The 25,572-nt window shown below is 41.9% G+C and overlaps 1 protein-coding gene, 1 long non-coding RNA gene and 1 pseudogene across 3 annotated transcripts; 1 reads left to right on the top strand and 2 right to left on the bottom strand.

Annotated features, from left to right (window-relative positions):
• Positions 1-8,523: 8,523 nt before the first annotated feature.
• LOC131967984 (uncharacterized) lies at positions 8,524-11,005 on the bottom strand. Its single transcript, XM_059328733.1, has 9 exons — positions 10,901-11,005; positions 10,608-10,697; positions 10,383-10,500; positions 10,117-10,297; positions 9,737-10,032; positions 9,415-9,587; positions 9,073-9,321; positions 8,801-8,989; positions 8,524-8,707 (listed from the first exon to the last, which is right to left on the bottom strand). The coding sequence occupies exons 1-9, from the start codon at positions 11,003-11,005 to the stop codon at positions 8,573-8,575; spliced, it is 1,536 nt and encodes a 511-aa protein (XP_059184716.1). The 3' UTR covers positions 8,524-8,572.
• Positions 11,006-11,898: 893 nt separating this feature from the next.
• On the bottom strand, positions 11,899-17,150 carry LOC131967996 (uncharacterized). Of its 2 annotated transcripts, XR_009394019.1 has the most exons (5): positions 17,042-17,150; positions 16,650-16,755; positions 16,436-16,509; positions 15,836-16,058; positions 11,899-12,158 (listed from the first exon to the last, which is right to left on the bottom strand). It is a non-coding gene; the product is annotated as an uncharacterized LOC131967996 (long non-coding RNA). The 2 variants fall into 2 exon arrangements; XR_009394018.1 differs by lacking the exon at positions 11,899-12,158 and having other exon boundaries at positions 15,504-16,058.
• A 5,069-nt stretch (positions 17,151-22,219) lies between these two features.
• On the top strand, positions 22,220-23,411 carry LOC131967983 (G2/mitotic-specific cyclin-B3-like; annotated as a pseudogene).
• The last annotated feature ends 2,161 nt before the right edge of the window (positions 23,412-25,572 follow it).

Genomic DNA, 25,572 nt, shown 5'->3' with positions numbered 1-25,572 from the left:
ATTGTCTCTGATTGGGATCAGGTGTGTAAAGTCTATATCTGAGTCTTTGGTGTGGCCAGCACTGACTCATTGTCTCTTTGTCAGAGGTGGTGGTAACATGCTTTCTGTGCTCTGTGGTTCCCGTTACTCCTCTGTGCTCTGTTGAGCTGGTTTTCTTTCTCTCTACAGCTCATTGGGACCTGCTTTCTTTAAGCTTTAGGTTTGTTTTTCCCTCAGGTCATTGGGACCTTCCTTGTTTTCTCCTTCTGTCCTTGCTGTGGTTGTCCTGCTGGGCAACGTTTAGATATTTTAATGAATAGCACCTATGAAATGTGACAAATATTTAACAGGATGTTAAAAACACATGCCGTACTGCTGATTTATTAAGCTTGGCTTATTCTACATATTGGCAACAAACTATACCATTGCAAAACCTCACTTCTTTTTTCACCATTGTTTATTTATTTTAATCAATTAATGGAAACAACAAAACATCACAACCTGCAACAGACTGAACCAGAGGGGTGTTCCATCAACGTGGCTAAATAAACCGCAGCTTCATTGTAAAAGCCTGGTTAGAATTAACACCAACTTTCACTTGAGGCTAAATCCGTTGTGTAAATGTCTGGAAATAGCTTGAATGTGATTTTTAAAACATGCAATAAACTGGTTATTTTACTTCATCAAATCAGACACTATTTTGCTATAAATGACCATAATTATGTTTAGTGAGAGCCTTCTATATGAGTTAGACAAATTAAGATGAAAAATTGTTTGTAATTGTGTCACTGACCAAGCTTTATGGCATGAAAGTAATGCAATTACAATTTGAAGCCGTTTAAAGCACTTTATTCAAAATCCAATAACTTGAAAACATTGAATGTATCAATACAATTAAAGTGTTTCCAAGGATTTCCAGCACTCAGAGACCCGGTTGTCCTTAATAGCTGAGAGGTCCATGGCTGTGAGTGACTCTGAACATAAAGATATACTCATACACCTTCTTTCTTCTACCTTCAAACTATGACGTCATCACAAGTATTACTGGAGCAATCTGACTGGGGATTTCCACCGGGCGGTAAAAGTCACATGGCTCTATAATATAACTGGCAAACATACACAAATTTCATGCATCTGCCTACAATGGGAAAATGGTTAAATCTGGTGGAATACAGTGAAAATGTAAAAGATCACTACTTTTCTTCAAAATGAAATGGTGACATTACAGAAAACATGATTTTATACTGCAATGGCAGTGAGATAAAAAAAAAATGCAGTTTGAATGGAAGTCTATGAGGCATTTTTGTCCACGAGGGACACCAGAGGGAGTATCTATTACTACATAAAAAAATAATAATGCAATCAAATCAATTTTGTTGCTAATCTTTGACATAACCAAGCCTCTAATCACCACCAAAACCCTCAGCTCTCTACTATTTATTTTATGGAAAATAATACATTTTGTGTTTTTTTGGAAGAAATTATGGAATAATTCATATATATGAGATGGCATATAAAGGGTTAAAATTCCGAAAATGATTTAATGTTTGATAGTTTTGAATAAGTCTGAGGTTGTTTAAGAAAAATCAGAAAATATTGATGTTTTTTTTTTTATTGCAGTTTTAGTGTGCGTGGACGTTTTTGTCCACGAGGGTGGCGAGAGGTTGTAAATTTGAGGGAGGCACAAGGGTTAAAAACCAGAATTGAATATGGGAAGCTAAAAACATTCATCATTTTTGGGGTTAACTCAGTGAAAAGGCCAGCTGTCTTTCTGGTGCTCTGATCTTTGGAGGGTAGTGGGAGGAGCCTATATGAACAGCAGAGGGGGATTGGAGACAGGCTCATTCTTGCTCTGGTTCTCAAAGAGGCAACAGCTCTTGGGTGCTTGAAAAGCTGTGGTTTTTAACAGTTCTTTTATTTTTATAGTGTGCCAAGCCTGAAGAAGACCTGAAGGGGTCGAAATGTTGCAGGGCACACAGTTGATTTGGGGAGTTTTTTTGTTTTTTAATAATAGGATTTCAGTTTATTTTCTTTTGAAAAAAGAGACACAATTTCTTTTCATGTTTTATTTTCAATATTTATAAATAACAAAGGCTGTATTGTAGCAACAAGGGGAATTATACTTACCGGAAACCTGAAAAGTTTATTTATTTTATACTTACCTGAGACCTGAACAAGGACATTTTGGTTTCTGTCATACTTACCGGAGACCTGTAAAGGAAAACTTGATTTGTTTGATTGCTTTTACACTTACCGGAGACCTGAATAAGGACAATTTTGTTTGTTTTATACTTACCGGAGACCTGTAAAAGAAAATTTTATTTCATTTATAGTTACCGGAGACCTGAAAAGGAAAAGTTTGTTTGTTTTACACTTACCGGAGACCTGAAAAAGGATACCGGAAGGAAGGAAATGTTATTTTTTTTATTTTTATTTTTTAAATACTTACCGGATACGGTAAAAACAGCCAGTATGACTGGCTATGATGATGGATGGACCCAGGTGTGGTACGGGAGGAGAGGGGGTCGCCCCCGTTACCAAGGGTCTGCATCAGACCAGCACTGGTCAACCCGGGGCTGGGAGGGGAGGGGAGACCACCTGTCTTCCATGCTGGAGGACAGGCTAGAAGACAGTTTCCTAACCCTAACCCAGCGGACGCACAATTTGGGCGTCTGACTCGCAAGCTACATGCTCTGATCAAAATGGTACACAAAAAACACAGTCTTTGATAAGGGGTAATGCAGAAAATTGGGGATACACTACCCAGCTTATCCTGAAAGAGCATTATGAGGAAAACTTGGAATCATTGTTGGAAGAGATTTCTGAAATTTTGAAACATGATTGGAAAGAGCCCTTCAAAGTGGCGACCAGGTGGGCTAAACGTAACCTGCCACACGTGACCCAAGAGGTCATTGACCACGCGGAGGCTCTGATCATAGCCAGAGTAAGGGAAACAACCGGCCTCAAGCTCAGTCCAGCGAACAAGCTCGGGGGCCAACAGACAGGAAGAATCTTCAGATATTGGACAGAGTTTGGTCCAAGTCCAGGTCCAGCGTGAGGACAATGACCGGGCTAACGCCGCCTTGGAATCGGACGAGGAAAGGACCTCCACACCAATTCGTCAGAGGATGAAACAACACATTAACTCTGAACGAAAAGGGACTGATTGGGGTCTCATGGCCTCCAAAAACTCGCCTAACAAAGAATTCATTGTATATATGAGTATATCAATATAAATATAATATTTTAAATAAAAAAGAAGTGGAAACGCCATTAGTTGTTTTATTTTTTTGATCCACAGTTTTGGAGCAATGGGAATAGCTGGACTACAATGTGATACCAATTAGGCTGACCTTGAAAATTATTTTTCCTATTTATTATTTCCACCCTAACCCTAAACCCCAACCATAACGCTAATTAATGGCTCTAACCGTAACCCTTATCATGGGATTAAAAAACAATTCACGGGGGACATCAAAATATTAAAAATGCACCAATTCGGACAGCACAACAATTATAAACAGTACATTTTGGACATCACAGGGTTAAAATAATTCATTTTGGGCAGTATGAGAATTAAAAAAATTCATTTTGGACGACATGGGGTTAAAAAACAATTCATGGGAGACATCAACACATTAAAAATTAAATTTTTACATCTACTCATTAAAATAATTCATTTTGGACAATACAACGTTAAAATAAGTCATGTTTGACATAACATTAAAAAACAATTCATTTTTGAAAAAACATTAAAAATTCATTTCGGACATCATAACTTAATTAAAAAAGACAATTTCAGCTTTTAGGGTGGAAATAAGTTAAATAAATAAGAGAATTATTAATGCCACTAACTCAAAAATAAATTTGACAAATAAATTATAATACCTCTATCTTAAAAACAACAATAACTAAAACGCAATATTGCTAACTTAAAAAAAATATCAGACCTAAATAAATCACAATATGATTAACCTAAAAAAAGATAACATATAAGTGAGTTGCAAATGTGACTTACTTGGGAGTCTTTCTAGCAGCCAATCAGCACAGGACTCGTGGCTATATAAGTGGCAGAGAGACTGGAGCAGCTCACTCCTTCTCTGAGCACCAAGCAGAGCGCATCTATGCCAGCTATTTCCCACAGCTACCAGTGTGTCCATTGCCTGAGGAAGACCAAGGAGAGGTACTCTCCTATCCATGCCAGATTCCTGTAAAGAAGATATATTTTTGGGGTACTTTGGTTTGCCTGTTAGAGCCTCTGAAATATATATCCAGAGGCTCTATGATCACACAGGCAGTAAGCCTCCATGCCACGTCAAGGCACTACCCATGTGGAGGTTAACTATTTTTTTTTTTATAATACAAACTATTTACAACCTAAATACTAAACTATGAACTATTAAAATACTTAACTTACCTAACCTACCCAATTTTTTTTTTTTTTTTTTTTTTTTTAAATACATACTATAAACTATTTACACCCTCCCTCTCCTCCTCGGACTTTGGAGAGCACCACCTTTGCCCTCATCCTCAATTTGTTCTCCGGCATTTTGGCCGGGCTCAACAGCCTTTTTCGGATGCGTCAGGCAGCGATGTTGAGGCTGCTTTCGCCGCCGCTCTTCCTTGGAGACACCTGTAAGAACGAGAGCAGGTATGCATAGGGCCATGAATAATTGAAAATTCACTGTGTTGTGGTTGTGATTGTGATGACAAGGTTTGGACCTACTGGTGGGGGTGATGGCGGGGGTTCCGCCAGCTCCTTCTCCTCCAGGCTCGACAAAATGAAGAGCTGGCGCATTTTCCCAGCCAGGGCCACCATTTTGTGGAGCGCATAAAAGCGCTCCTGTGTTGCCACTGAGTGACACATGAAGGAGGCCACCCTCTCTCTGTAGAACTTAGAGTGCAATGAAAATTGTATCAGTATTGATTACATTGACGAGATGGACATTTTCTGTAGGGAGGTTGTTATACTCACGTAGGTGGCCACAGCGCTCCTAATGTCGAGGAGGGAAGGACTCCCCGGCAGTCCCATCTCTCCCCAGGCCCTCCGGACGTACCTCACCATGTCCTTCGCTTGGCCCTTCCCAAAGGACGAGAAGAAGTACGGGTTGGTGGCTATGGATCTCTTCTTGAGTTCCAACCACCTCCTACACCACCCGTACTCTTCTCCATCCAGGTATATTTGGGCCAGGCCAAACTTTCTTAGGGTTTTGTGGTCCCTGACCTGACATAGAACAGACAACAGCAAAAAAAATTAATGGTTTTAACCTTAAACATCATAAAACAAATTAATATTTTACACTGAATTTTAGCTTACATTGATGAGGTACCCTGTGCCGTCGTCCCCCAGGGCCTCCTTCACCTCCTTCACCCTCATGCAGGTCAGCACTCCTGTCCTGTGGCCATATATGGAGGCTATGTAGGCCCCGAGGTAACCGAAGAATCGGTAGCGCATCGGCGGGTGGCGGGGAGGGGCTTTCTCAATGTCGTCTGAAATGAGAGAGAAAAAATAGAGAGGTTACATTATATCTGCATAATGATGTAAATGAAAAGAGCAGTGTGTGTGTGTGTGTGTGTGTGTGTGAGTGAGAGAGAGAGAGAGAGAGAGGGATGGATAGGGAAACAAAGGATGAGGATGAGTTTACCCAGGAGCTCGGGGATCTTGGCCCGGGCCAAGGACTGGCAGGTCGCCAGGGCTTCCCGGGTCACTAGCCGCTGCTGCTTCTGCTGCTTGACCTCCACCTGGCGACCCAGGACCGTGCGACCTGCCATCCTGAGCACTTTCTTAAGCTCCCTCTGAACTTGCTTGAGTCGGCCCTTTGCCAGTCGGCAGTGGTGAGGGGGGGTGTCCGAGAAGTACTCCAGGAAGCACAGGGCGTGGCCGATGTATAAGGAGATGGTGGAGGGGGCCAGCCCGAATTTTTTCAACAAAACGGGGTATCTGATAGAAACTAAATCCACTCTGCTCTTTCCACAGTCTTGTAAGTATTGAACTCTGAAAGCAGCAGCTGAGAAATGTAATTACAACTTTATCAGCTGGAGGTTGGCCAGGAACTCCCAGGTCCAGTACCTGACCTCCGTCCAGCCCACCATCATGAATTTTATAAATGCCTTGGCCCTGGAAGCCTTCGTTATTGCATTTTCAGCCATCTTGGGGGTGCCGCCCGAAGGCGGCGTAGTCCTGCATGTATTTGTCTGTACAGATAGAACAAAGATGTGATGAGCATAGCATGACAACCCTCCACACACCTGCACACACAGGAAATGTGTTGTTTCTTACCAATGGAGGGAGGGAAGGACAGCTTCCTCATTTTGGAAGCCTTTGAGCGGCCTCCAAAAATGGGTCCCAGGACCTTCTGGAACGAGGACATGGTGGGCAGCTTAGCTGTAGCATCCTCCTATAACAGAGCAAAGCACAGGAGAGACGTGTAAAATGTATTGTTTAGCTTTGTTATTAAATATAATTTAGCCTCATTCAACAATTCCGCTCTCTAGTCTAACTCACGTGCTCACTGCTGTCCTCCGATGTGTCGCCGTCACTAAGATTGAAGAGGGGCCTGGCGGAGATTCTTTGTCCTCCTGCAACAGACAATGTGGAAGCAACACTTGTCCCTCAGTAACAGTTAATATCAGCTTTAAATGACCTGATCTTTATTATTCTGCCAAATCAAAAGATGTATATGCTACATGTCTGTTAATCTGCCATAATTACCAGGTAATACAACATAGTTACAAGATGGGATACACTGATATAAATGATTTCACTCACATCGGAGTCTGGCTGCTTCTGCTGCTGCCTCGTAGCTTGGAAAGCCAAGCTCCTCCTGGCTGTGGCTTTACCCCCCTTCTTGGGCTGCTGACTCTGTTCTGATCTGATTCTCTGGTCTTCCACACCCATCAGAGGAACGGAAACCTGGGACAGAAACTTTTGTGAAAATGATTCTCTTCTTACCTTCTTCACCTCCTCTCTCTGCTCCTCCTCCTCCTCCTCAGGACTGCTGATGACCTGATGATGAAGAGAGAATGATAGAAATTATGTTTGGTTTGTTTTTCAGTGCTGACACATTGCAAACATGCTCTAATTCTAGTATAATCTAACCACTTTAGCAGGAGATGGAGCGTCCTCCTCCTCCTCCTCCTCCTCGGCCTCACTGTTGCTGCTACTGTCGCTGCTGCTGCGTGGTGCTGCTGCTGCAGCCACTTTAGCCGGAGGCGGCTCGAGTCACACGCGAGCTCCCCCTGAAAAGATGGGAGTGATAGAGAGGAAAAAGAAGAACCAGAGTTTTCAGCGGGCATTCCCGCCGCTCATGTCCGAGATTCGTGCTCTGAACTCGGCCACGGCCCTCCTCTGTTCTTCCCTTGCTCTGCCCCAGAAACTATATCCAAAAACCAATTTGAGTATTGTTTTCTCAGTATTTCAGAAATGAAATTTAACATTTAGTTTTTTGTACAATATCAGGAGAAAAATGTAAAAAAGGATGGAGCATGCAATTTCACTGTGGTAATTATGTATGCATTATTTACTGTTTTAATCTATTTTACCAGATGCCACTGTCATGGTTTTAAAATGTATTACATTTGAGTACTATTTGTTTTTGTTTTGCTTGTCTTTCCTAAGAGAACTTTTGTCTTTACATCAGGAGTAAAATCATTGACACATTTAATTGGAAAGTTGCCAAGACACTTTGGATTTTCTCTAAATATTGCTCCAAAAATTAATGAAACGCTTTGAAATTTCATGTATAGTGAGAATGTTAATTATGACACAGCTTCTGGTTACTTTGTCAACAATAAAACATAGTTTGTCAAATGTGAATTAAATAAAATGTGAATTAAATATGTGTAAAAGGCCAAAAACAGTAACTCTGTTATCATGGAAAATGTCAACTCTCTTACATGTTTCAAAATTTCAACCATTTTGTGCTTTTACTCATGACATGTGGTATCTGGTTTTAAGCTAGCATGTGGAGTTAAACCATGATTTTATGAATTTATATTATTTAAAAAAAAATACTATATCATTATTTTGTCAAGTTACTGCAGTTACTGTATGTTTGATGGATTTATAAAAAAAATAAAATGGTTATGAAGTCTTTGTTTAAAACAAATCCAATTTTTGTGCACTTGTGTTTGACATTGTTTTACTTTTAAAAATGTTATTAAAAAAACATTTCAGGACACCAAGGCAATGTGGTGCACATTCAGATCTTTGTTTTGAACAAACATTTCATACTTTACAATAAAGTGCGTTTAATTACATTTTCAGAAAATCTCAAACATAAATTGTTTTATTTGTATTATTATTGTAATTTCATTATTATCGGGTATTCATTATCATCATGTATGTTTTGTATTAAAAGTATTGTTGATTGACCTATATTTATTATATAATATCTTCAATATCTTCATTCGTCATTTGGTAAGTGACATGGCTTTCTGGGTACAGTGTCTGGGCATACTTAAAGCGATGTGTCATGACCCGATTCCTAGGCTATGACAAATAAGGAACAGGACACAAAAGATGTTTAGAAAATAATGCATTTATTAAACTAACTAACATACTATTAACACTATTGTATACAATAAAAACTATTTACACTTTGGGCAGCAACACCTTTGCCCTCATCCTCAGTTTGTCCGGGGTTTTGGCAGGGCTCAACACCCTCTTTCGGATGCGGCGGGCAGCGATGTTGAGGCTGCTGCTTCCGCCGCTCTTCCTCGGAGACACCTGTAAGAACAAGAGCAAGTATGCATAAGGCCATGAATAATTGAAAATTCACTGTGTTGTGGTTGTGATTGTGATGACAAGGTTTGGACCTACCAGTGGGGGTGATGGTGGTGGTGCTGCCACCTCCTTCTCCTCCAGGCTGGACAGAATGAACAGCTGGCGCATTTTGCCAGCCAGGGCCACCGTCTTGTGGAGCGCATAAAAGCGCTCCTGTGTGGCCACCGAGTGGCACATGGCCGTTGCCACCCTCTCTCTGTCCTCCCTGGTGTTGCTCTCGAAGTTCTACAAAGAGAAGATGAAAATTGTATCAGTATTGATTACATTGACGAGATGGACATTTTCTGCAGGGAGGTTGTTATACTCACGTAGGTGGCCACAGCGCTCCTTATGTCGAGGAGTGATGGAGTCCCCGGCAGCCCCATCTCCGTCCAGGCCCTACGGACGTACCTCACCATATCTTTGGCCTGGCCCTTCCCGAACGAGGAAAAGAAGTAGGGGTTGGTGGCCACGCACCTCCTCCTGAGGTCAAGCCACCGCCTACACCACCCGTACTCCTCCCCATCCAGGTATATCTGGGCCAGGCCAAACCTGCGCAGGGTCTTGTGGTCTCTGACCTGACATAGAACAGACAACAGCAAAAAAAATGAATGGTTTTAGCCTTAAACATCATAAAACAAATCAATATTTTACACTGAATTTTAGCTTACATTGATGAGGTAGCCTGTGGCGTCATCCCCGAGGGCCTCCTTCACCTCCTTCACCCTCATGCAGGTGAGGACCCCGGTTCTGTGGCCATATATGGCCGCAATGTAGGCCCCGAGGTACCCGAAGAAGCGGTACCTCGTTGGTGGGTGCCGGGGAGGGGCCTTCTCAATGTCGTCTGAAATGAGAGAGAAAAAATAGAGAGGTTACATTATATCTGCATAATGATGTAAATGAAAAGAGCAGTGTGTGTGTGTGTGTGAGAGAGAGAGAGAGAGAGAGAGAGAGAGAGAGAGATAGGGAAACAAAGGATGAGGATGAGTTTACCCAGGAGCTCGGGGATCTTGGCCCGGGCCAAGGACTGGCAGGTCGCCAGGGCTGCCCGGGTCACCAGCCGCTGCTGCTTCTGCTGCTTCACCTCCACCTGGCGACCCAGGACGGTGCGACCCGCCATCCTCAGCACCTTTTTCAGCTCCCTCTTGACTTGTTTAAGTTTGCCCTTTGGCAGCCGGCAGTGGTGAGGGGGGGTGTCGAAAAAATACTCGACGAAGCATAGGGCGTGGCCGACGTAGAGGGAGATGGTGGAGGGGGCCAGCCCGAACTTTTTGAGTAAAACCGGGTATCTGTGGAAAGAGCAGAGTGGATTTAGTTTCTATCAGTCTTGTAATTACATTTCTCAGCTGCTGCTTTCAGAGTTCAATACTTACAACTTTATCAGCTGGAGGTTCTCCAGGAACTCCCAGGTCCAGTACCTGACCTCCGTCCAGCCCACCATCATAAACTTGACGAAGGCCTTTGCCCGGGAAGCCTTCGAAATGGCATTTTCCGCCATCTTGACTGTGCCGCCCCGCACAGTCAAAAAGGCGGAGTAATCCTCCATGTATTTGTCTGTACAGATAGAACAAAGATGTGATTAGCATAGCATGACAACCCTCCACACACCTGCACACACAGGAAATGTGTTGTTTCTTACCGATGGAGGGAGGGAAGGACAGCTTCCTCATTTTGGAGGCCTTTGAGCGGCCTCCAAAAATGGGTCCCAGGACCTTCTCGAAGGAGGACATGGTGGGCAGCTTAGCTGCAGAACCCTCCTATAACAGAGCAAAGCACAGGAGAGACGTTTAAAATGTATTGTTTAGCTTTGTTATTAAATATAATTTAGCCTCATTCAACAATTCCGCTCGCTAGTCTAACTCACGTCCTCGCTGCTGTCCTCCTCGGAGGTGTCGGCCTCGCTTATGTTGGCCACAATCTCCGCCAGGCCCCTCTTCATAGCCTCTTCATCCTCCTGCAACAGACAATGTGGAAGCAACACTTGTCCCTCAGTAACAGTTAATATCATCTTTTGATTTGGCAGAATATTAAAGATCAGGTCATTTAAAGCTGTCTTTTGCAAATGTATATGCTACATGTCTGTTAATCTGCCATAATTACCAGGTAATACAACATAGTTACAAGATGGGATACACTGATATAAATTATTTCACTCACATCGGAGTCTGGCTGCTTCTGCCTCGCAGCTTGGAAAGCCAACCTCCTCCTGGCTGTGGCTTTCCCCCCCTTCTTGGGCTGCTGACTCTGGTCTTCCACACCCATCAGAGAATCAGATCAGAACAGAGGAACGGAAACCTGGGACAGAAACTTTTGTGAAAATGATTCTCTTCTTACCTTCTTCTCTTCCTCTCTTCCTCTCTCTCCTCCTCTCTCTGCTCCTCCTCCTCCTCAGGACTGCTGAGGACCTGATGATGAAGAGAGAATGATAGCACTGAAAAACAAACCAAACATAATTTCTGACACATTTAATGCAAACATGCTCTAATTCTAGTATAATCTAACCATTTTAGCAGGAGGTGGAGCGTCCTCCTCCTCCGCCGCACTGCTGCTGCTACTGTCGCTGCTGCTGCTGCGTGGTGGTGCTGCTGCTGCTGCTGCTGCTGCAACAACTTTAGCAGGAGGTGCAGCGTCCTCCTCCTCCTCATTCTCACTGCTGCTGCTGCTGCCGCCGCTACTACAGCTTTCAGTTGCCTGGATACACACTGATAATCAGTATTGATGTGGAATGTGTTCTCTTTTTATCTGTTCAGCTGTTTTTGTTTAATATCAGCAAAACATGCTCCACACAGTGGTGTTGTAGACGCTAACCTGCAGCGTTGTTGGAGGGGCCACTGGTCTCAGGCGGCAGCAGGTGAGGGCCCCAGCGGCCTCCAGAGGATTTGATTGCAAGAAGAAAAAGTGTTAATTTATGATGACTTACATTTGATCACAGCATTGTATCCAATGTATTTGAAATTCACTTACACGGAGGGCTGCAATGGAGGCCCGGAGCTCCTTGTTCTCCTTCTCCAGCTCCAGGACTCTCCTCCTGAGGCTCTTGCAGTCAGGCAGCTGGCGAGAGAGGAGTTTGACCAGCACCGACCTCCTTCTCCCTCTCCTCCTGCTCCCTCTCCTCCTCCTCCAAGTCCAGGATGGATTTGGCGGGTTCGGCTTGGTGGCCCTGAGGTCCCTCAAACGCTTGAGAGCTGCAGTTCTCTTCGCAGCCTCCAGAATCCTCTGGAGGCCTGCAGCTCTCATCTCATGACGGTGGCTCTTTATGTGTCTCTCCAGCCGGGGACAAAACGTCGTCTGGCAGCCTGGCACAGGGCAGGGTCCTGAGCCCAGGTTTACTCTCAACTTTGTGAAGGTAAAGACGAAAAATGAAGGCGTTTGTCCCATTTGTGGCCAAACAACTCCAATCTTCTCCTGTCTGAGCCTATATAAAAAAGAAGTACAGTCGCTTTGATGTGATCAAAGACATCAAAGCAATCAACCGCTTTGATGTGTCATCGAGGGGCGGAGCCTATTTTTTTCCATCAAAATAAGCCTTACTAACCTTAACCTAAAATCTAATTTCCGATCAACCCTGACCCCTCAGGGGCAATAAGTGAAGGTCCCACAGATCTAGCTTCTAGGGCATATTATCCTGAATAAGAGTGTCAGGGGCAATGAGTGATAACTCATTAAAGTTTCAGACTTACAAAGCGTTGATATGTTTGAGTTAATTATGAAAAAAGACACAGGGACACAATCAATAAACATGAATTTCATTTTAATCCAAATTTCTGAGATAGGGACAATTTATGTTGAAAATATGATACATTTCTGGGGCCACCCTGGGAAAACTACTGGGCCGATCGGAACCAAATTCACATCACAGACATTGAATATGTTGTTCCTTGGTCTGAGATATGATATGAAATGATAATATTCCGGGGTCCGCCCTCTGATTGATTGACTGCTGACCTGGTGCCCCGGTCAAGATGTATTGTTGACGTGAAGTAGTTTTAGGCTGCATGAAATGCGTATTGTGTTTAATTTTGAAAGGGGGAGGAATTGATTATATTGATCCTGTGTCTGATTTCCTGTCTGGTGCAATCACCTCTGTTGAGCTTGACGCGGTTTAGCAATGGCTCTTTAACACTTTAATTGTATTTACATGGTAAATGGGGTGCACTTATATAGCGCTTTTATCCAAAGCGCTTTACACTACACACTATGCTCATTCTCCCGTTCACACGTAGTAGTTATTATGAAGTATTCATAATGGTGGCACCTGCCACCATTGGGAATTCATTCACACACCGATGAACGCAGCATCAGGAGCAATTTGGGGTTCAGTATCTTGCGCAAGGATACTTCGACATGTAGGCTGCCATGGTCAGGGATCGAACCACCAACCCTCCGATCAGAAGATGACCCGCTCTACCAACTGAGCCACAGCCGCATATGGAAGACGACTGTTGAAGTGGAACAGCATACAATCATTTATGACATAACACATTCTTTCTATGAGGATAGATGGTCAGATGAACTGATCTTCCACGTCGGAGAAGCAAAGTAAGATGTTTGTTGTTGTTGTTGACTTTATACACAGTTTATCACGGGATCTTGCGATCTCCCATACGTTGAGGGTTATCGCGTGTTCTCGTTATCTCGTGTGTATACAGCTGGCTCGCTACGCTACCGTTAGGCGCCCGTTGGGAATTGACACCGGGCAAAGGATGGAGCATATATATATATATATATATATATATACATATACATATATATGTATATGTATATGTATATATATATATATATATATATATATATATATATATATATATATATATATATACTTATACATATATATGTATATGTATAGATATATATATATATATATATATATATATATATATATATATATATATATATATATATATATATATATATACATATACATATATATGTATAAGCATACATATGTATATATATATATACATATACATATGCATACATACATACATATGTATATATATATATATATATACATATACATATATATGTGTATATATATATATATATATACATATATATGTATATATATATATATATACATACATATATATGTATATATATATATATATACATATACATATATACATATACATATATATACATATACATATATATACATATACATATATATACATATACATATATATACATATACATATATATACATATACATATATATACATATACATATATATATATATATATATATATATATATATATACACGTGTAAAAATATGCATATGTTTAATGTGTAATGTTTTGGTGTTGTTAATGTGTTTCCTTTAACACTAAACAGAACTGCTATACAATAACCACAAATTAAAGTTATGAAGTCATTTTAGTATCCAGGAAATCATGAACAATTGAGTCACGTTTAAAACGTGATTGCTCAGAGAAACGCCCCTTTCTGTTTGCCGGCCAAGTGGGTGAAACGCAAACTCAGAGCTCAGACACAGAAAGAAACAAAGAAAAATAGAGAGTTACTGTAATATACAGTTTTATAGATAAAGACCTTAATACACCAACAGTAATCCTTCGAAGTGAAGCAAAGTAAGTAAATATCGCTAGGTGTTATCATGCTGTGTCCGCTAGCTCCTCTTTGAATGGTATTGTGTGTTTCTAGTGTTTAGTTATTGTACATGAGTGGTTTGTGTGGTGTTGTATGTGGTCATTTTAGGTGAGTTAGGTAGGTAGTTAGTTGTTAGGTGAAAACAAAGGGAGCTCCGGCTTTTGTTTGTTTCGTTGTTAGCTAGCGCGATGCAGCGAGTTAGCTGTTAGCTTATTGTTTACGGTCTGGTAGACTGTGTGTGTGTGGGTGTGTTCTGAGTCTGTGTGTGTGAAGAAATGCTTTATGAAATGGACGAGCATGTTGTTACTGATATGTAGCAGGAGGATTGTAGCTAGTAGTTAGCGTGTAGTTGTTTGTTCGAAATGCTCTTCTAATCGTGTTTGTTGTCGGTATGTTCACGATGTAGCTCTTTGTTGTTATTGTATGTAGCACAGCTAAGATAGTTAGCTAGTAGATAGCTGACAAAGTTGCTTTGTTAGACGTGTTTCTAATAAAACGGCGTCGTATATAGAGTTCAAGTAAACGATGCCATTATATTACAACTTTCTGATATTACATCTAAAGTGTTCCATTCTTGAAATGTACTTCAGTTACATTGTAGAAGTTCTCAGGTGTTTTTTCATGGAGTTTTCACAGTGGAAAATATTCGTATAATGTTTTTGGATCTGTACGGTTATGGAAATTGTAGACAGTGGCCTTTTTAGAGGAGAAAATATACAAATACATACTTTGATATTTAATAACTACCCCAGAGAAATTATATGTATGTATGTGTTAAACGAAGTATTGTTAGATGTTTGTAGGAAAATGACAGAACATTTCTTTCAACACAAGCCTGTGTGAAAAAACTGTTAAATACAAAATGGCATATTTGAGTTATTGTATGGTGAACGTCTTTGCTTGTGTGTGGGCTGTGTGTAAACCTGTCTATTGTTGTGTGTCTGTCATCATGACCATGTTTGATTGTTGGGTGAACATTTGTACAACAGTCTTTGAAGATGATGTTACCAATGTTGTCCGCAATCATTGATTGAGAGAAGTAATCGACTTCCCTCTTCTGTCTTCTTCAGGTGGCATATTTTCATATGTCGCCACAGGGATTTTCTTTGAGGACATGCATTGTATTCATTGTGAGGCTTATCTTAGAGGCCTGAACTGAAAGCTTTGGTTGCTGACGGGGTATCACGGTTCCTTTTCCCCTTTCGATGACATCATTATTGTGGATGCGGTTCCCCTTATTTCTTAATAGAGCCAGCTGAATTCTTGGCTCTTTAGAGCCTTGAGGAGATGCCACGGCTCTAGCCACGTCTGGTTTGTCTTTATGTTTGGCCTCTAAATGACCAGCCACTTTCCTCAATGGTTTTGAACAAAATACACAATAAAAACTTTTGTTATACAGTCGTCTACCATCATCTTTTTCTTTTAACTCCATAACCGTCACACAATGGTCTGATGAGCTGCTCTCGGTTTGTCAGATACTTACCAAGCATCAAACAGTTGGTCTCAAAGGGCTTCACATGGCATCATACCAACATCCTCTGTCTCAAGTGTGTAGCATGACTCACTGCTGTATCCTTCTGATGATGGAGAACCACGCTCCTCTTCCTCTCCTCTTCCTCTCCTGCCTGCGCTGCCTCATAGCGCTTCTCACAAATATCATGGTGTGCTTTCAGCTTCTGTATGTAATGCATACGGCGACTTTTTGCCTGTGAAACATTGTGAAAAACATTCTCAATGTTAGTTAACAACGTGTCAGGAGTCTGAGGACCAGCAGCATGCAGCAACTGGGTCCTGAGGACCAGCAGCATGCAGCAACTGGGTCCTGAGGACCAGCAGCATGCAGCAACTGGGTCCTGAGGACCAGCAGCATGCAGCAACTGGGTCCTCAGCTCCATCGCCAGGCCCCGGCCAGGCATCACATCATGCCACAGGAGAGGGAGCCCTCAAAGACATCTACCATAGCACGTAGATGGGAATCACAGACAACAAGAACAAACTGGAACAAAGATTGGATTGTTTTAGAATAAAAATCACTGATTATGAGAAAATCGTATTATTATTTGTATCATTATTATTATCTTACCTTCTTGTCAGAGGATTCGCATGGCAGCACAAGCGTCCAACGTCACACAGCATGGCGCTGCCCGGTGCCGTGCTCTATTAATAAACAGAAAAATAACACACCAAGATACACATATTAATGAAGCCTTTCAAATCATCATCACAAATCATGTCAACACACCTTGCCACTAGGAAAATATAAACACCATACACATAAAAGGAACAGATTTACATACGTGTAACTGGTATTGGCAGGCTGCTGCGGTTCCACGTCAACCTGTCGCCGATCTGCCAGACGCCGCTTGGCTGCCTCAGAACGATAAAAGACTTGCCCCGTGGCATCTAATAACATGAAGACAACTGATTATTATTAACATTACAACTCATCTTTAGCTTACAATAATTGGATAAAATACATCTTAAACACCAACTAACAAGCAACCAGTGATGGAAGAAGAATTAAGATCAATAATAATTATAACTTTATTTATATAGCACCTTTAAAAACAGCATTCTGTCAGACACCAAACAGGACGAGGACCACAAGAGCGTCACGTTAAACAGTTTATTGAAGGATTTGGGGAAAGGGAGTGTATGGGTGTGTGTCCAGAGCCGTGAGGCGTCTCACTGAGATGGCGGGGTGGGTTCCAGAGCACACTCGCTGATTGTCCGGAGTCACGGGGCAGAAGATGAAAGACGTAGTTGAGCAGGTCCGATATCACAGGTAGGAGTCAGAGGCGTATGAAGACAGGCAGGGTAACTGGTACTGGTTTGCAGACGATCTGACACGGAGGTACTGAAAGCCAGGGCTTATATACAGAGGGTGATGAGCAGGGAATGCAGTGCAGCTGGCAGGTTAATTAGTGCAGGAGTAGATACAGGTGTGGCTGATCAGACAGAGCTGAGACTGGAGCAGCAGCAATTAGTGCTGTTAACAGGGCAGAGAGAGAAAGCTCATGACACATTCACAAAGTGCTTTGACAGAACAAGCATAAATAAAACTCATAAAAAAATAAGAAACCAACATATATATATATATATATATATATATATATATATATATATATATATATATATATATATATATATATATATATATATATATATATATATATATATATATGTTGGGATTCTACCACAGGTGAATTTTGGGTTCATTTGTGGACTTTGATATTTGTGGACTAAATGGAACATTTTCTTGAGTCAACACAACAAAATGGCAGAACCTCCATTTTGTCCCCTCTCAAGAACTTCAGTTCCCAGAATGCACTGCATTTATGACACCTTCCAGGTGTCATGTCATTGGTCAAGGCACCTTTGACCCCACAGGAGGTCCACTGGCCTGCTATAAAGGAGACAGTCCTCCCTGTCCCTCTCTCTCTCTCTCCACCGTTCCTGCTTGGAAGCATCTCCAGGAGGGGATCCAGATCCTGGATCCACCAGCCCCCCTCCTCCCTCACTCCCTGCTGAGATCCTCTGTAGCTGAGGTGAGGCTCCAACAACCAGAATCTCCTTTCCATAAGGAATTCTGAACCAACGGCAACTCTGTGTTCATTAATGCAGCCTTGGTGTGTAGAGAAGGTCAAAGTTCATTGCATTTGTCAGAGAAAGCTCCAATTCAACAACAAGGACAACCAGCAACCTAATTTGCAAGACGGCAAATTATTGAACTCAACTTCCTTCTTCCACTCTTCTGCTGAAAAGGCTTCCCCCCCTTTTTCACCGGACTCGTGAGTAATGTAACTGGGCTTAGATAAGAAATCAGCAAGGACTTTAGCACAAGGATTTGACCTGTGATTAATGATTTGGTTTATATGTGTGTTTTAAGTATATTTATGTGACATTCGTGTTACGATCAAAGTTGTATGTTAATCTTGCTTTATACAGACAGTCAGTCTATATGCAACTAACTATACTAACCTTTGACCTGCTCACACACTGATTAAATTAACTGGAGCTGAACAGAGCTCATTGTGTGAGGAGTGGTAAACCCCCTCACACACACACACACACACATGTTTCCTTCTCTTTTGTAATGTATTCTCTATTTTATAGATGTGTGCTTTTATTTGCTTTACTTGTTTAGAATAAATACCTTTTGATTACGAATGCTGTCTATTTAATGTTGTACATTATGAATGATATGCTGACCTCTGCTGTGTCAAAAATTCACGATTCCTTCAACCACTATTAAATATTAATATGGTAATTTGATTATAATTATATTCATAATTAATAATCAGTGTTCCAAATTGATAATTTAATAACTTTATGAGACTGATTTAGGTGAATTGGCTGTATTTTCTCTGTTTACAGAGTGGTGCCCCTTTTTACGAGCTGACTTAGAGTAAATCAAGTCATATAATTTCTTATAATTAATAATTGTTTATGATAATGCAAGGTCATCATTTATTCATAAAAGAGCCATTCTTAATTCCCAACATTTTTGGTGATCCTTGATGAAGGCAACTGGTATCTGTAACCAGATACCCCAACATAGTTGACGCCCCGGTGCGTAATTACAACATATATATATATATATATATATATATATACACACACACACACACACATACACCACAAGTTAGAAAGACCAATATCAGGTGAAAATATTGTTACTTAAGTTGCAAAGTATTCATACAAGTCTGAAAAATACTACACTAAAATGATGAAAGTTTACTTTAAAAACACAATTTATTTCCAGGTAGCCATGTTATAATAAAACCAAGATCAGTAATATTTGTGACAGTTTGACTATAATGCTTTCTGTTTACATTTCTCTTTTTCTCTGTATTTTCTCAGTAAAGACGCCCACGAAGTTCAAAATTTAATCCAGCCAATCACAGCGCAGAACGCTCCGAAGTTGAAAAACAACAGCGAAAGAAAGACCGTGAAATTCAAAATAACAGACTTGTTTACCAGTGCGGCCATCTGATAGTTGAAATGAATTTTGATATTAAATGAAATGAATACTGTCTAAAGACTGGCGTTTCTAGTAGCTTATAGCTGATTTAGCAAATAAACCAAAGGCATATGCTGCCAAACATGTACTTCTAACCTGTGCTAACAGCCAACTAGCTCTCCTGACTACACAGCAACCAGCATTGATGGAAAATACAGTAACAGCAGGAGACTCAGTAACGTTAGCAGTTAAGTCTCATGCTGACGCTTTATAAATTAAAAATTAACTCACCGTGTTGAGCAAGTCCAAATTCCGTCAGAAGTAAAAGTGCTGCTGTTTTAGTGTGAATGTGTGCAAGTATTTGTATGCATGTATGTGTATTTCTCCGTCTCTCTCTCAATAAGAAGCTAGCAAAATCCAGATCAGACTTTCGTCTTCAAAGTTTTTTGCTAAGGGGACCGTGGCCGCGTCTCGGAGCTCCTTAAAAAGGCTATCAGCTTAAATCCAGCCAACCAATCACAGCGCAGGAACAGTTAACCAATAACATACACCATAGCTGGCTTGTTGAGACTGTGATTGCGATGAGAAGAAACATTGATCATAAATTGTTAGGTAGGCATTGTTTAGGAGGATTAAACAAATATTATAACATCTTTAAATGTGTGGAATAAACACAAGCTGTGTGTGATTGTTAAGTGGATGCTGAAATTCTCCATGTTGTCTACCCCCACTATAAAAAGTAAATGGTCCAGTCCGACCGACCGACCGGAAGACAACACACCAGTAGTCAAAATACAGTCATAATATATTTAAACGTAATGATGTGCTGGATTTAATCATAAAAAAAGTATTCATACATGCAATAATAAGAATTTGCAAAACATTAAAATGAGCCTTTAAAGTTGTGACGTGACGTTTGTTTTTACCATGTGATGTGGAAATGCATTCAAATGGGTTTGAAAAGCTAGGAAAATTGACAATCTGTTGCTTTCTTGCAGAAACATTTGTAAAAAACATTTCTGTGATATCATAATGGAATATGGATTGGATATGGATTAATGACATAGTGTTTCCAACTAGTTGTGATATAATGGAACTGATAATTATGATTATAATGATGTTTTTTGTGGTAATGTAAGAGCATTTAAACCGGGGGGGGGGGGGGCAAATGAACATAATGCAAGGATTTGATGTTGATTTTGTGTTATGGAGTTTTGTTGCACTTGTTATACATGTCATTCAGTAAAATGTGGACTTTCGCGCAAATGCCAAAAAAATCAGCAGGACACCGCAGGGTTTTTATCAACTTTATTTGAACTTAAAAAAAAAAAATAATTAAAAAGGCAGGGTTAAAAAGGCCTCGTCCCTGATCTCCCCTTCCGGACCCTCCTCCTCCTCTCCAGGCGTCTCTGGAACAGCAGCCATCTCTGCACACAGGTCAACCAAAACACAAACATATTAACAGAAAACCAACGTCATTACAGTGTTATTACTATAAACATATAGTACACATATAACACATAACACACATAAAACGACAATGTCCTTATAATGAAGCCCCAGGTCAAAATATAGCCGAACTAACTCCTGTAATGTCATTTTCATACAGAAACAAGCTGAAATGCAGAGGGTGTTCTTACAGACACCACGCGCGCATGCAATAGGCATCTCGTGCTCACGACAAAATATCTTGTGCTCACGAGAAAGTATCTCGTGAGCACGAAAAATGTTTCTCGTGCTCACGAAGTCACTGAAGTCTACAGTAGCCCAATTAATTGCTGTTGTTTGTTAAATGTATCCTTGAGTGAAATAATGAGGATGGCTTTGATATAATACCCTATTAATTTAGTAAGAATAACAGCCACTGAGGACAAACTGACCAATGGTTAATTAACCTTCATCACTCATACAAATCACACACTCACTGACAGACAAATCCCGAGCTCTATCCAAAGGCCTTAGTGGCCTCCAGCACCTCCAGATCCTGCTGCGCAGCCTTTGATTTGTTCTTGAGACCTCCAGCTCCGACTTCAGCTCCCACTTCATGTATCTGTTTTTTTGGTCCATGGACCTGTTGGTGTGTGCCTGCTGCACCATGAGGTCCATGGCCCTACCGTGGACCTGGACACTCCTGGCGTACAGGTCCATGGCCCTACCGGGGACCTGGACACTCCTGGCCTACAGGTCCGTGGCCCTACCGTGGACCTGGACACTCCTGGCATACAGGTCCATGGCCCTACCGGGGACCTGGACACTCCTGGCGTACAGGTCCATGGCCCTACCGTGGACCTGGACACTCCTGGCGTACAGGTCCATGGCCCTACCGGGGACCTGGACACTCCTGGCCTACAGGTCCGTGGCCCTACCGTGGACCTGGACACTCCTGGCATACAGGTCCATGGCCCTACCGGGGACCTGGACACTCCTGGCGTACAGGTCCACCCTCGGGAGCTGGGGGTCATCTATTTATGTTTCTGTCCTTAAAACCATCCATCTTCAACAAAAAACTCTTACGCTCAGCAGCTGGAGCTGCTGCCTTACTGCCTCCACCTCTGGCTCACTCAATGAGGCAAACTTCAGCGGGCTTGCCATTGTCTGATTTATTGTGTTTTTTTCCCCTGATTATCAATTACATATAATATTCACATAAATAGTAATACACAGCAAAAACTGGAGTTAAAATCAACTCTGTGGGAGATAATTCAACACTTTATCAGGGTTATATAGTTATATGTCATAGATGGGGTGCCAAGCAGGTCTCTCTCCTGGTATTTAAGAGTATTGGTCAGTCAGTTTTTACCCTTCTCTTAGAAAAAGTAAAACCCCACACAATTTTATACCCGCAACACTAACCACACAAAGGTAATACCTCCGCCGTCACCGCTGGGAGCAAGCTACTCGTCGATGCACTCAGCTTGGGTGAGAACCAGGAGGTCGTCCTCTCCTCCCCATGGAGCCCCGAAGAAGAGGACTGCTTTCATCGACATCACTGATGCAGAGTGTCCTTCACGTTGGCTTGACTCTTCAGACACTGAAGTGGCAAACTCTTCAACGAGCTCCGAGGGAACGCCTGTGGAGAAAATACAGCCTGAGGAGGAGGAGAAGGAAGAGGAGGTGCAGAAGGATGCAGCAGCTCCAGTAGATGAGCTGGCAGCTGCTGCGCCCCCTGCTGCCCATGAAGTGCCAGCACACCTTCAGAAACCACAGTCCTCAGAGTTCTCAGAGTCGATGTCAAACTCCTCTGGGTTATGTTACATGTGTCCGGAGATCTTTGACTACCTTAAACGGAGAGAGGAGAAGTTTGTCCTGTGTGACTACATGCCCAAGCAGCCCAGCCTCAACCCAGAGATGAGGGCCATCCTGATCGACTGGCTGGTGGAGGTGCAGGAGAACTTTGAGCTGTACCATGAGACCTTGTACCTGGCCGTAAAGATGGCCGACCACTTCCTCGCCAAGACTCCCGTCCACAGAGAGATGCTGCAGCTCGTCGGCTCCGCCACCATGCTCATAGCCTCCAAATTTGAGGAGCGCAGTCCGCCGTGCATCGACGACTTCCTCTACATTTGCGACGATGCGTACAAGAGGGAGGAGCTGATCTCGATGGAGGCCACCATCCTGCAGGTGCTGTCCTTCGACATCAACATCTCCATCCCCTACCGCTTCCTCAGACGCTACGCCAAGTGTGTGAACTCGGGGATGGACACGCTGACGCTGGCCAGATACTTGTGTGAGATGAGTCTGATGGAGATGGAGCTGGTGGTGGAGAGAGGCTCGCGGCTCGCCTCAGCCTGCCTGCTGATGGCGCTGCTCACCAAAGACCTCGGGGGATGGCGTCCCATCCTGCAGTTCCACTCTGGCTCCTCCAGACGATAAACTGAAAGCCATCAGGAACAAAAACTCACACAAGGTGTTTTTCGAAGTGGCTTCCCTGCCGCTGGTCGACGTCGATTGTTGAAGTTAGCAGGTATTTGTGTGTATTTCGTACGTTGTACAGTGTTTATTATGCTAATTATTTGTATAAAAGACGACCGGATGATCCTGTGCTATTTTTAAATGGCTGTCATGCGTACTGTTAAAATAAAGATATTTTTTTTTATTTTTTTATTTTTTTAAAAACAACACTTTTTCCTGAGAAACACAAAACCACCGAAGAAGAAAAAAAAACTTAAAATAAATTAAGGTCAGTCGGTGATTGCAATATGTCGACCAAGGGGAAAACTGCTGCGGGAGTTTTTAGGAATCTTATCCAGTGAACAAGATGCCAGCCACAGAGGAAATCCGCTCCGGGAAAACTCCCGGTATCCAGGCACAAGGTAATGTTAAGTTTCGGCCCTTAGTAGGATAGAGGCAGTGGAATAGCTTAATCTTCATGCGGCTCGTTCTCCCACTAAGCTTGGGAGCTCCGACGTATTCAACCCGCAACCGGCATCCGCCATGACAGAGAGAGACGGGGATTTAAGAACTTCCGCCATTTACGCCAGGGCGAATCGGCGCCGCACACATCTCCAGTGGGTGGATATGAGGGCGTGGACAGGCTGGCTGTCATAAATGTAATGTGACCAAAATCTGACATATTTATAATAATTTTATATTTTAAAACATAAAACATTTTATTAGTGCAAAAAGCTGATCTACAAGCTCACAATGGCCCTCATTTATCAAACGAGCGTAGAAATTTTGCGCAAACGAGCTGAGAGCAGACGTGAGATCTGATCGTACCCTCCGCTTACATCCAAATTGATAAATGCCGAGCCTTGCGTAGAAATGATCGTGCACCCACTTTACGCTCACTTTGGAAATAGCCGCTCTACAAGCTCACGTGTCACAACACACTGGCCCTCATTTATCATTCTTTACTGAAAAATGTTTATAGATTTTTTAAATCTTTTCACAGATTAATTTATACAGATGATTGTAAACGATTCTGACCATTATGCAAAAATAATGACAAAATAATGTCAAATAATTTTCATCAGGGCCCATGAGTCCAAAACTTTTTATCCCTAAATGCAAATAGATACAGATGTTGGATTTTGGGTCATAAAAATATGTTTTAAGTAAAACTTGTATTTTTCATTCACATTTACTGAAATAATTGTATGATCAGAGATTGGATAACAAAGTTATCCTAATGCTGTATTTTTGGTTCTGAACTTCGCCAAATCTGATCAGGTAATGATTAAAAGTTTTGAACTCTGGCCCAGGGGATTATGTAATAATTATAACAAGCCTACCCATAGGGTGGTGGGCCAGCAGTGTTCTGGCCTGTTGCATGTCCCCCGTCAGGTGATGGATTCAGCTCTGGGACTTTCTCGCCATGTTCAGACAGTGGGCTCCTATCCACGATAATGGTGTCAGACCCTGATGTTGAGTCTGAGGGCTCGTCACCTTTTAGCATATTTAAAAAGGACTCCTGTCAAGTTGGCCGGCCTTTTGGCGCCTTAACTTGATCTTCCCCTGAAATATATTCAACAGTGGCCCTTTAAAACTTACCATCTGACCACTTTGCTACCACAGGATCTCCTGACATAAGATCTTGCAGCAGCTGCACAGTAGCCTCATCTCTTGTCAAAATGTCTGAATCTCTAAAGATTTTGCCAGTGCAACCATCCTCCCATCTGAGGAACGCAAAACACCCTGAGAGAGAGAGTGCAAGAGAGAAAATGTTTAACAATTTCTATTTGGGCTCAACAATTTAGAGTGGTATTAACTGAATATTTACCAGATTGCTCATTTGGGGGAGGGGAGCTCTGCAGGTCCTTCATCTTCTGCGTGGGAAACCGTATCCTCTTTTTTGCCATCATTTTCTTTTTGTTCATCCCGTTAATGAAAAAATACATTTTGGATCATTAGGTATAATATAAATAGACACCTCAGCCACAGGTCTTTATATTCATTAATAATCAGATGCAGTTAGTTAAGGTTAGCACAAGACTCTCCATTAAGTTAGCAAACATTACGTTATGTTGCCATTAACAAACTCATGATGACGCAGTAAAAGCGTAAATCATATAGCTTCTGAAATTAAATCACGTTTCTGTGTTTCATATGATTTGCGAGCATTTTCCTGGCAAACACTAAAATAAAAATAAGTTGAGACATAGTGTTGACTGCACAGCTTGGAGTTAGCCATTAGCTGCCACGTTTTGTTATTGCAGCTAGCCAACCATACCCAGGGTTCGTACACTTTTTAGCAATGGTTTTCCATAACTTTTCAATGACCTCTCAACAAAAAATTAACGCATTTCAGTCGGACC

This window comes from Centropristis striata, unplaced genomic scaffold (genome assembly GCF_030273125.1).
Source record: "Centropristis striata isolate RG_2023a ecotype Rhode Island unplaced genomic scaffold, C.striata_1.0 Scaffold_27, whole genome shotgun sequence".
NCBI lineage: Eukaryota > Metazoa > Chordata > Actinopteri > Perciformes > Serranidae > Centropristis > Centropristis striata.
This window is presented reverse-complemented; position numbering and strand designations above follow the sequence as displayed.

Bases quoted from the DNA above. Each gene is read 5' to 3' on its own strand.
- LOC131967984 (XM_059328733.1), bottom strand. From the start codon at position 11,005: ATGGGTGTGGAAGACCAGAGTCAGCAGCCCAAGAAGGGGGGGAAAGCC. The intron at 10,501-10,607 runs GTGAGTTAGACT...GCTCTGTTATAG, and splicing joins AGGAGGACAGCAGCGAGGAC to GAGGGTTCTGCAGCTAAGCT. The intron at 9,322-9,414 runs GTAAGCTAAAAT...GTTCTATGTCAG, and splicing joins CCACAGGCTACCTCATCAAT to GTCAGAGACCACAAGACCCT.